Raw genomic sequence first — 10,528 nt, 5'->3', positions numbered from 1 at the left:
GCCCAGGGTGCCAGGGAAATGCCCATATTTGCATGGGGGGGGTTGACTCTTCCCCACAAAGCACTTGTTCTTCTGCTTAAAGCGTCTTTCGGCACCTGACAGTTGAAGTTCAGAGAAAATCAGAAAGAAATTTGACTTGTTACATGGTATAAAGACAGAGGACAGGCCCAGAGCAGAGGGAGGAGCTGTGTTCTTGGGACAGTGGTTACTGTGACTATGTGCCCGGCCATCGGCTGTCCCTGGGGAGCAGGGCTGCTGGGCTGAGTGTGAACCCAGGGACACAGATTGGGGTCCCACTGGGTGCCGGCTGGGGAGCTGAGATATCCAGGCCCATGGTGCCCACAGAAGACAGCCTCTCCCACCCAGCGGCTCATCGAGGGGGTGTTCGTACATTCATCTGCCATCATTCCCTGAGACCCAGTGCAGGGAGAGGAAAGAGGAAGCATCTGAATGGCTTTCTCTAGAGCAGCCAGCTTGTCCTAGACGGTTAGCTCCGCCCCTGGGGTGGGAAGAGCTAAGAGCTGATCTGAGTGAAGCTTTTCTCCCCTCTTGTCTCTGCCTTCTGGATGTTTCCTCCGCAGCCCAGTAGGCCCAGAAGATGCCTGGAGGGAGGCAGCTGTGATGGGAACCCGCCCAGAGGCCTCCCGCCTGTGCCGGGCCCCCTGGCTCCTAGGATTCATCAGTCTCCTCCTCAGTGAGTGGCCCGGGTCCCTGGGCGGGAGGCCGCTGTGCGGGGCAGGGAGGGGGGCTCCTGTGGGTCTGATGTCTGTGGGGAAGGACCTGACACCACCTCTGTCGTACGGCACGTGTGGGGCCTTTGGCTCCGAGCTGGGCCGCCTCGCACAGGGCACGGAGCAGCCCCTGCAGCTGTGTGGGGAAGTTGGGGTGGCCCAGAGGCCCCGTCGGGGCGGGGGGGACCCTGCTGTGGCCCCTGGGGCAAGAGGAGGGCCCGGAACACACTGAATTCTGTCTGACCCAGGAAGGGCGGGCGGCCCCCAGAGTTTGAGGGTGTCAGAGCCCACTTGCTGGAAGGGTGTGGACGGAACATGGGCGCTGACAGGCCCCAGGAGGGGGTGAACGGGGTGACAGGAAGGTGTCCGGAAGGGAACTGAAGGAAAGACTGTCCTAACGAAACCCAGACATTCCCGTTATTACTTCCTCTGAGACTCTCTGATTTTGTGTAACAGAGTAAATGAAAACAAAGAGGAACACTGAGGTCTCAGAGCTATGGTTCCCGGGAATCCTGGGAAAGCTTTTATTTCCTATAATGTTTTGCCTGCGAACCCCAACTACCAGGGATCCAAGAAATTCCCTGCAAACAGGGCGTTTCTGATTAGAAAATGAGCATTCAAGGCTTTGATACCCGTCTTACCCAAATAATTTTGTCAACAACAAAATGTAGACTTTCTCTATCTTTCCATTCTAATTAACTGGAAAAAACATGTGAAATTACATAGAGTTTGCTCCTTAAACATGTAGCTTGGAAGGTTATGTAGGAAATAAAGAAAGATAAAAGGAAGAAAGAAAGAGGAAGGGAGGGAGGGATAGGGAGGAGAGAAGGGAAGGAAGAAGAAATACGAGAAATGGAAAAGTTTATGTTGAATGTTGAATGTTAAATTTTATGTTCCTTAAATATATCCTGACTCTCTGGATCACGGACACCTGTGCCCCTGGCCGTCTGTCCTTCAGTCCTTCCTCTCTGGGATTAGCACCGTCTGCTGATCTGAGACTCTCACCTCCTTCCTCCCACTTCGAGGTGCGTCCAGCCCTGGAGCGCCCATCACCATCCAGCCTGGGGGACAGGCCTCCCCTGCAGCCTGAGGGCTGAGCCTCCTCCCTCCCTGCGTCCCTCCCTCCCAGCAGGTGCCCCAGGTCCCTGTCCTGCCAAAGCCCAACAGGCATCTGGTCCCTTTCCCAGGAGAATAGCTGGGGCTTCAGAGCCCAGAGCTGCTGGGACCCGCTGAGCAGACAGCAGGTCTGCAGGGAGAGCCCCTGTGCAGGGCAGGGGAGGGCAGGGCAGGGGAGGGCAGGGCTGCAGGCAGCTCCCTGCAGGGGAAGCACTGGGCTGGGGCAGAGGGAAGCCGGCTCCAGGTCCAGCAACCTGCTGAAGAAAAAAGTGGAATCGCCCACACCATGCAGAGCCCCCAGTGTGAATTGCTCCCAGCCCAAGTGTGGGATACCTGGGAGCTGCCCCCTGGTCTCGAGGAGCCCGCCCAGCTGCACACGAGTGCCCAGTCACCTGCTGAGGGGGACTTGACAGGGCCATGGAACCCAGCTGCTGTGGGCACTGCCATCACCAGCCGGACTCTGGCTCCCACGGCCGCCTGTGGGGTCACAGCACGGGTGTCTGTCTCCCGGGAGCCCGTCCCTGACCCCAGGAGGAGACCCCGAGGGGGCAGCTGGTGGGGGAGCAGGGCTCCATCTTGGGACCTGGGAAGTGGGGGGCGGACCCCAGGGGTGCTTGGTCAGGAGAAGCATCGTAGTCGTGAGAGCAGCTCACACGTACGGGAACGCGCTCACCTTCTGAAATCCCAGCCATCGTTGTCCCAGGGGAGCACTGTCATTATCTCCACGTCACAGATGGAAGGAGAAGGCAGGGACAAGGGCCACAGCCGAGCTCCCGTCACACGTGGAGACAACGTGAGCCCCACGTGGGACTGTGTGCAGCTGGGACATGAGATGCGTCCCGTGTGCAGACACAGTGTGGACCCCTGCCCGAGTCATGCAGGGAAAGGCAGGCACGGCATGTGCGGCGTGTGGTCGGGCATNATTAGCACCGTCTGCTGATCTGAGACTCTCACCTCCTTCCTCCCACTTCGAGGTGCGTCCAGCCCTGGAGCGCCCATCACCATCCAGCCTGGGGGACAGGCCTCCCCTGCAGCCTGAGGGCTGAGCCTCCTCCCTCCCTGCGTCCCTCCCTCCCAGCAGGTGCCCCAGGTCCCTGTCCTGCCAAAGCCCAACAGGCATCTGGTCCCTTTCCCAGGAGAATAGCTGGGGCTTCAGAGCCCAGAGCTGCTGGGACCCGCTGAGCAGACAGCAGGTCTGCAGGGAGAGCCCCTGTGCAGGGCAGGGGAGGGCAGGGCAGGGGAGGGCAGGGCTGCAGGCAGCTCCCTGCAGGGGAAGCACTGGGCTGGGGCAGAGGGAAGCCGGCTCCAGGTCCAGCAACCTGCTGAAGAAAAAAGTGGAATCGCCCACACCATGCAGAGCCCCCAGTGTGAATTGCTCCCAGCCCAAGTGTGGGATACCTGGGAGCTGCCCCCTGGTCTCGAGGAGCCCGCCCAGCTGCACACGAGTGCCCAGTCACCTGCTGAGGGGGACTTGACAGGGCCATGGAACCCAGCTGCTGTGGGCACTGCCATCACCAGCCGGACTCTGGCTCCCACGGCCGCCTGTGGGGTCACAGCACGGGTGTCTGTCTCCCGGGAGCCCGTCCCTGACCCCAGGAGGAGACCCCGAGGGGGCAGCTGGTGGGGGAGCAGGGCTCCATCTTGGGACCTGGGAAGTGGGGGGCGGACCCCAGGGGTGCTTGGTCAGGAGAAGCATCGTAGTCGTGAGAGCAGCTCACACGTACGGGAACGCGCTCACCTTCTGAAATCCCAGCCATCGTTGTCCCAGGGGAGCACTGTCATTATCTCCACGTCACAGATGGAAGGAGAAGGCAGGGACAAGGGCCACAGCCGAGCTCCCGTCACACGTGGAGACAACGTGAGCCCCACGTGGGACTGTGTGCAGCTGGGACATGAGATGCGTCCCGTGTGCAGACACAGTGTGGACCCCTGCCCGAGTCATGCAGGGAAAGGCAGGCACGGCATGTGCGGCGTGTGGTCGGGCATGTGGAGACGCACGAGGGTACCTGGAGGGACACGCACGATGGAACAGCCATGTCTGTGGAGGGGAGTGCGCAGCGGGTCCGAGGTCCGGGCCAGACTGCATGTCAATCCCCATCGTCTCCTGTATGTGTGTGTACGGTCTGCTCACCATCCACCAAAGTGAGAGATGCGAGTGTGGCCAAAACGCAGCCTCTCGTCCTTCGAGTGGGGATAATCCTCCGCAGGCTGCTGGCCTGGAGGGCCGTCCTGGGGACCTTTCCCTCTCGGACTGTGACGGAGCAGCTGACCCATAGGGACTGGATCTTGTCATGGGGGACGGGGACGTGCCGTCTCAGGCCGGGCGGCATCAGGGGTGCAGCCGCCGGGGAGAAGTGCAGGGCAGGAGGTCCTAGGAACAGGGACGGAAGGAACCACAGAAGGAGACGGCTGGTGCTTCTTCTGCTGTGTTGTGTTTACACCCCAGGAGCCCCCTGCACTCACACTCTCGTGTCCCCTGCTTCACACGTGGGGCCTCACGTTAGACAGTTTGGGAAATCACCAAGGCCACTCAGCCAGTAAAGGGCGGCTCTGGAACTTGAACCTGGGTGTGTGTCATCCCAGAGCCCATGACTCATTGATCTGCCGCCCATGAGGCCAGGCCTGGTCCCAGGAGCCCTCACGGGGTCCCAGGTGCTGGGCCCTGAGCCTGGGCTCCTGGATTGGATTTCTGGGGCTGTGGAACAAGATCCTATAGACCCCGCAGCTGAAACCACATAAAGTTGTTGTCTCACAGTCCTGGAGGCTGAGGGTCCAAAATCAAGTTTCTGGACAGTGTCTGATGGGAGGGATGGAGAGCCGAGCTGTGCCGTGGGGACCCGTGGCATTCATGTCCTGACTTGCTTAGAGGGACTGGTGGCCGTGTCCCCTGCCGTCTCCGTGCACCTGGTCTGTGCCGTGTCGGGGTGGGTCCTGCACCCAGGGCACGTGTCTGCCCCGACCTCGTCCTGCACTGGGGGTCAGAGGACGGTGACCTCTAGAGGGAAGGGACGAAGGAGGGGCCGGCAGGGGGCTGAGGACTGAATCCCTGTCAATCTCCTGACCAGTCCGGTCAGGGACAGTGTGACCACCTTCCCCCTGATGCAGGTGCTGAGGGCCTGTGGCCTGATGGATAAGGGGTGCCGGGCCGGGATGGGGACCCCCATCCCGTAAGGGAAACCAGAGGGACTGGGGTGAAGCCCTGTCATGCAGCCTCACTGACCCTGACTCAGGCCTGCCCAGAAGGGGACAGGACCCACCTACGTCAGCACCATGCCTATCACTTGCTGCTGTGTCCCCTGCCGTCCCCAGATCACTGAAACTCACCATGTGGGCTCCCAGCCTGTGCAGGTCATGACCCGGATTGGCTATGCTGGGTCCTGAGTCCCAGGGCCTCTTGGACTGAAATTCTGGTCTGTGTGGAGCTGAGGAAGCTCAAGGTCAACGAGAATGGTGTGGGTCCCCCTCAACCCTGCACTTGGGGAGGGGGAGCAGGTGCTGGGGGTGGACTCAGCCCTCCTTCCTCCCAGGTGTTGGCCAGAGGATGCCCTCCATCCCTGACACATGGGTGTCCCCACAGCTCAGCCCCAACATGGGAGCAGGCTCATCCCAGCAGAAAGAGACAGGGTGTGAGGGAGACGGAAGTCACACTCCTGTGAGACCTGCTGTCACTGAGTGACGTCCATCACTGTAGCTGAACTCTGCTCCTCAGAGCAAGTCACAGGATGCGGCTCCCACTGCAGGGTCAGGGCTCCCACAGCATGTGGATGGTGGGGCCTCTGTAGCCATAGAGGAAGCTCCTCCTACACTTGTGCACTTGGCATTGACCTAAAAGGGCTCAGTGTTTTCCATCTGTGATGTCATCATGCCCAGACTCTCAGTGTCAGGTGGTGAGGACACTCGGGTGGGCAGTTCAGGACCGTGTTCAAGGGGACGCCCCACCAGGACCAGGACGTGATTCCAGCCTCGCTCCAGGTTCACGCTCTGTCCCGCCCCCCGGAGTCTAGGGGTCTCCTGGGTGGAGTTCATTAACACTATGGGGTCTATGGTTTTCTCCTTGTTCTTAATGAAACATCCTCACACTTTGTGTTTCCAATGCCGTAGGCGCCTTCAGCACTGGGGTCAGGAGCTCTGGGGCCCGTGGATCTGGAGTGGAGGATTCCAGAAACCTAGTTTCCCTGAAGGGGACTCAAGGAGGTTCTGTGGTGTTTCATGTGACCAGACGTCCAGAAGTACCTCCTGAAGCCAAGCTGGAGAAGATTTCTTGGGCCGTTAAAAACGAGTCAAACTACATACTCCTCCTGCACGTCTCTCCTGGGGTGGATGTTCCAGAATGGGTCAACCCCCAGGACAAGTTCAAGGAGAGGCTCCATGTGCCCAACACAACAACCCTGAGGATTGACAAGCTGACCCTCAAGGACAGTGGGTGGTACCGGGCTCGATGCTCCTTCAGCACAGGGATAGAAAATGCCCAGTATTTCCACCTCAGTGTCTACGGTACGTGGTGGCCCCTCCCCCAGGACAGGCTTACCCCCTGCTTTGGTCCCTGGGAGTGTCCATGGGCCCCTTGCAGGATCCCTTCCAGACCCCAGACTTCAGGCTCTGCTTCTCCCCTGAAATCAGAAGCAGCGTGTTCAGCACGAGTGGAGGCGGGGCTGAGACTCCCAGCAGGGGTGGATCCCTCGGTGCTTCAGGACAGAGAAGGGACACGTGGGAGGTGGGGTTTTGCCGGAACCCTTACTGTGCTCACGGGACACATGTCCTTAACTGGTGTGGTGGCGGCTGTTGCTGCTGTCACAGATGGACCCACAGGTGTCTTAGCGCAGCCTAACCGCGTGTGCACCTGTGTGTGGGGCAGGGTCAGACTCGGGGCCACTGCGATGAGGGTCAGGTGTCTGCAGGGCTGTGCTTTTTTCTGGAGGCTCCAGGGGAGGATCCACATCTTTCCTGTCCCACCTTGTAGGGGTGGTTGTGTCCTTGACATTTGGCCCCTTCTTCCACCTGCAAAGCTGGTCCTGGTTGCCTGAGTCCTTCTGGAACGTCACCCGCCCCCTCCTCTCCTATTCCGTCCACCTGTCAGGACCCTGTGATCCCACTGCTCCTCTCCGGGGATCCAGACCTTCCCTAGTTTAGGGTCAGCTGGTTTGGGCCTCAGGTCCCCTTGGCCATGGACCCTAAGACACTTGCATGCAGTGCGGGTTAGCACGTGGTCATCCTTGGGCACACTTGTCACCAGGCTCAAACACAACCCACTTGGGGTCCTCCCACCCTCTCCCTCCTCCTTCTCAGCACAATCCCAAGGCCATCCTCACTCCCAGACTCCCCGGTGCAGCTCTGAACCTCCAGGGACGCAGGAGACGTTCACAGGGCGGCCCTTCCTCAGACACACAGTCAGCACCTCCCTCTGTCTCTGTCTCTGACCCCCTTTGGAGGGAGACATCCTGCTCCGGGGAGAGCAGCTCCTGCAGCCTCAGGTCCCTGAGGTCCCCAGAGGGCCTGTTCCCCTGTGTCTTGTTCCCTGTGGGGTCGGCAATTTCAGTGCCTGTTCTAAGCATGTTTTGGGTGTCCATTCCTTGGGGACCCACTGTGTCCCCCACAGCCGCCTCTCCTGCTGGGGGCCTGGGACTGATCTCTTGCTGCCCAGGTGGCCTTCTGCACCTCAGGCTTTGTGGTCTCGGCCACCATCGGAGCGGGGGGCGGGGGGGCCAGAACAGGATAGATACTTCTGTCCCTGACTCTGTGACTTCTGGAGGACACCTCACTGTGTTAGAATTATTGGGTTCTGGTAGGAGGGTCTCGTATTTTCTGCCGGGAGGCTTTTATTCATGCTCAGCCTAGTAAAATCACATGCGGCTTCACTCAGTGGCTCCTTCCTTCTAGTCATTTTCTGTATATTTCGGTCAAGTCTGTCTTATCTATAAAATGGACTCACCATCCTCCGGGGAGGAGCCAGGGCATCAGTGAGATTCCGCATGAGGAAGCAGGAGTGTGATGCTCTCCACTCACGGGACACCCTGTCCTTTGTCCCTCCTGCCCCAGAGCCCGTGCCCCGTCCCCAGGTCCTGGAGGACACCCTGTCCCTCACACGAGACTGGTGCAACGTCACCCTGGAGTGCAATGCCACGGGAACCACAGGGGCCGTGAACGTGTCCTGGGAGAGCAAGGGCCTCCCCAGGGAGCTGGAGCAGAGAGAGGCCCCAGGACCAGCCCCCAACCCCTGGACCCTGGCTCTGAACCTGCCCCTGAACCAGCCCAGCCCCAGCATCACCTGTGTGGTCAGCAACCCGGTGGACCAGAAAACTGCCACCCGGGACCTCGGGGAAGTGTGTGTCCATGGTGAGTGTTCCTGCCTGAGGGGAGGGGACTCCTGGGGCTCAGGTCCCCCTGGTGAGGGTTCCGTGTCCTGTCCCCCATTTTTATGTCACCACCTGCCCCCACTGATGAGCTCCTCCAGCGCGGGGACCCTGTCCTGTTCCTCTCAGCACCCGGCTCCCAGCAGGGCTCAGAACTGGTTGGTGAAAGCACCTGCCATGTCCCCCCTCTCCAGCTGAGACCCGTCCCTTCAGACGCCTCCACGTGCATGGCAATGGGCGTCTGACGTTGTCCCTTATCTTTTCCTTCTTCACCGTCTCTGAGAGCGAGAAACACGTCCACACGGACAGGCCGGTGCTGCTCACCTGGGAGCCATCCTGGGGGCTCTTGCGGTCGCACTGCTGGTCCTTGGAGCTGGGCTGTACCTGCGGTGCTCACATGGGAAGAGGAAGAGCTTGGAGACTGGGAGAGGCAGGTGCACGTCTCCTTCCCCTGCCCACACCCCTCCCTCCCTCACTGACCCTCAGCTCCCTGCCCTGATTTTGCTGCTCAGGGAATGTCCCCCGGGAGGCTGGTGGGTGTGGGCATCACCGTGGGGGTCCTGGTGGGGGGAGGGCAAGGTTCCCAAGGCTCAGATTCAGCTCCAAGTGTGTGGGGCTCAGGTGCAGGGTCGCAGGAGAAGCCCAGGGACCATGATGGTGGCGTCCTGTATGCAGAGCTCAGCAGGCCGATATCTCAGGACGGCAGGGACAAGGTGAGGCTGGGTCCCCCCCGTTCCTGTGAGCCTGGGTGTGAGTTGGTCAAACCCACTCATCTGCACTTTCTGGCCTCATGTTTGTATCCCTTCCAGCCATGCAGTATTAACACGGGTCCATGCAGTGCTGGGCGCTGTGGGGGGAGGTCATGTGAGTAGCACGGCATCTGTGGGGTCCCTCCGGGGCCTCTCTGTCCCGCAGCTGTGGCAGGAACCCTCTGTCCACATTCCAGGGATCGGAGGAACCACATCTAGTACAGGAGAGTCCTCTCACCACTGTGTACAGTGTGGTCCGCACGCCAGGCCAGGTCAGGATGGAGTTTTAACTGGAAGAAGCAGGGAATCCAGCCTCTGGCAACACCTCAGATGTGAGTGTGAAGCCTGCACCCTGGTCCCGCCCCTCCCCCCGACTGCTCTGAGCAGGGACGGATTGAGCCGACATCGGTGAATTTCTACAGACACTTGTTTTCAAGTTCACCAGAGGACACACATTATGGTAGATGGAGGGAGACCTGAATATATAGATGGGTCCAAACCTGTGTTCCAGTCCCCCTTAGCCTCAGTTCCTTGGCCTCCCTGCACGGACCTCAGGCTCATCCACATGGATGACATGAAACAAGGAGAAATGTCAGCCTTGTCCTCCAAGACGTCCACACAGCCTGAGGGGACTTCAGGGGACTCTGTGTCCCAGTAGGACCCCCTCCATTGCATAAAAATTGCGCCCAAGAACTGGATAGAGAGGAAGGAAAGGGGAGGGGAGGGAGTCTCGAGGTCATGAGTGGACAGTCCTGCCCTTCCTGTTCCTGCTCATCTCTGAGACAAGAAGAATGGAGCAGATGGTGTCAGTGGTTCCCAGGAGGGTGTTCCTGTTGTGAGTGGTTTAGAGAACGCTGTGGAAAACAGTAAAGGGGCCACAGCAGTGAGAGGGGAGAGAGGTGGACACACAGGCTCCAACATGGACCCGACAGCCAGGGTCCAGCTCTAGCACGGCTGTCCATTTGCCTGGAGCCAGAGGCCGGGGAGGAAGGCTTGGGGACACTGGGGGCAGCAAGTCCCTGAAAGGCACCGGACACGTGGCCTCCGAGGGGTCCGGCTCTGACCGTCCAGGATACAGGGTGGCAGGAGGGGAAGTGAGTGGCTCTGTGATGCAGGGGAGAAAATCCGTGTGGATGAGCCCTGAGATGTTCCCTCTGCCTCTCAGCTGATCTCATTCCCTCCTCCCGCATCTACTGTTTTAATTTTATTTTTGAGAGAAAGACAGAGAGTGAGTGGAGGAGGGGCAGAGCATGGGTAGAGTCGGGATCTGAGGTGGGCTCCAGGCTCTGAGCTGTCAGCATAGAACCTGATGCGGGGCTCAGACTCACAGACCGTGAGATCATGACCTGAACTGAAGTCGGATGCTTAACTGTCTGGNTCTGACCGTCCAGGATACAGGGTGGCAGGAGGGGAAGTGAGTGGCTCTGTGATGCAGGGGAGAAAATCCGTGTGGATGAGCCCTGAGATGTTCCCTCTGCCTCTCAGCTGATCTCATTCCCTCCTCCCGCATCTACTGTTTTAATTTTATTTTTGAGAGAAAGACAGAGAGTGAGTGGAGGAGGGGCAGAGCATGGGTAGAGTC

At 59.7% G+C, this 10,528-nt stretch overlaps 1 protein-coding gene across 1 annotated transcript; it reads left to right on the top strand.

Moving 5' to 3' along the window:
• The first annotated feature begins 529 nt into the window (after positions 1–529).
• On the top strand, positions 530–10,317 carry LOC144221176 (CD48 antigen-like). The gene is made up of 6 exons (XM_077751613.1): positions 530–694; positions 5,949–6,341; positions 7,884–8,180; positions 8,481–8,627; positions 8,819–8,910; positions 9,144–10,317. The coding sequence occupies exons 1-6, from the start codon at positions 622–624 to the stop codon at positions 9,234–9,236; spliced, it is 1,095 nt and encodes a 364-aa protein (XP_077607739.1). The 5' UTR covers positions 530–621; the 3' UTR covers positions 9,237–10,317.
• Positions 10,318–10,528: the final 211 nt, after the last annotated feature.

The sequence above is a fragment of the Crocuta crocuta genome, unplaced genomic scaffold, assembly GCF_008692635.1.
Source record: "Crocuta crocuta isolate KB4526 unplaced genomic scaffold, BGI_CrCroc_1.0 scaffold494, whole genome shotgun sequence".
In the NCBI taxonomy this organism is placed as follows: Eukaryota; Metazoa; Chordata; class Mammalia; order Carnivora; family Hyaenidae; genus Crocuta; species Crocuta crocuta.
The sequence above is the reverse complement of the archived record's forward strand: the minus strand, read 5'-3'. Positions and strand labels throughout refer to the sequence as shown.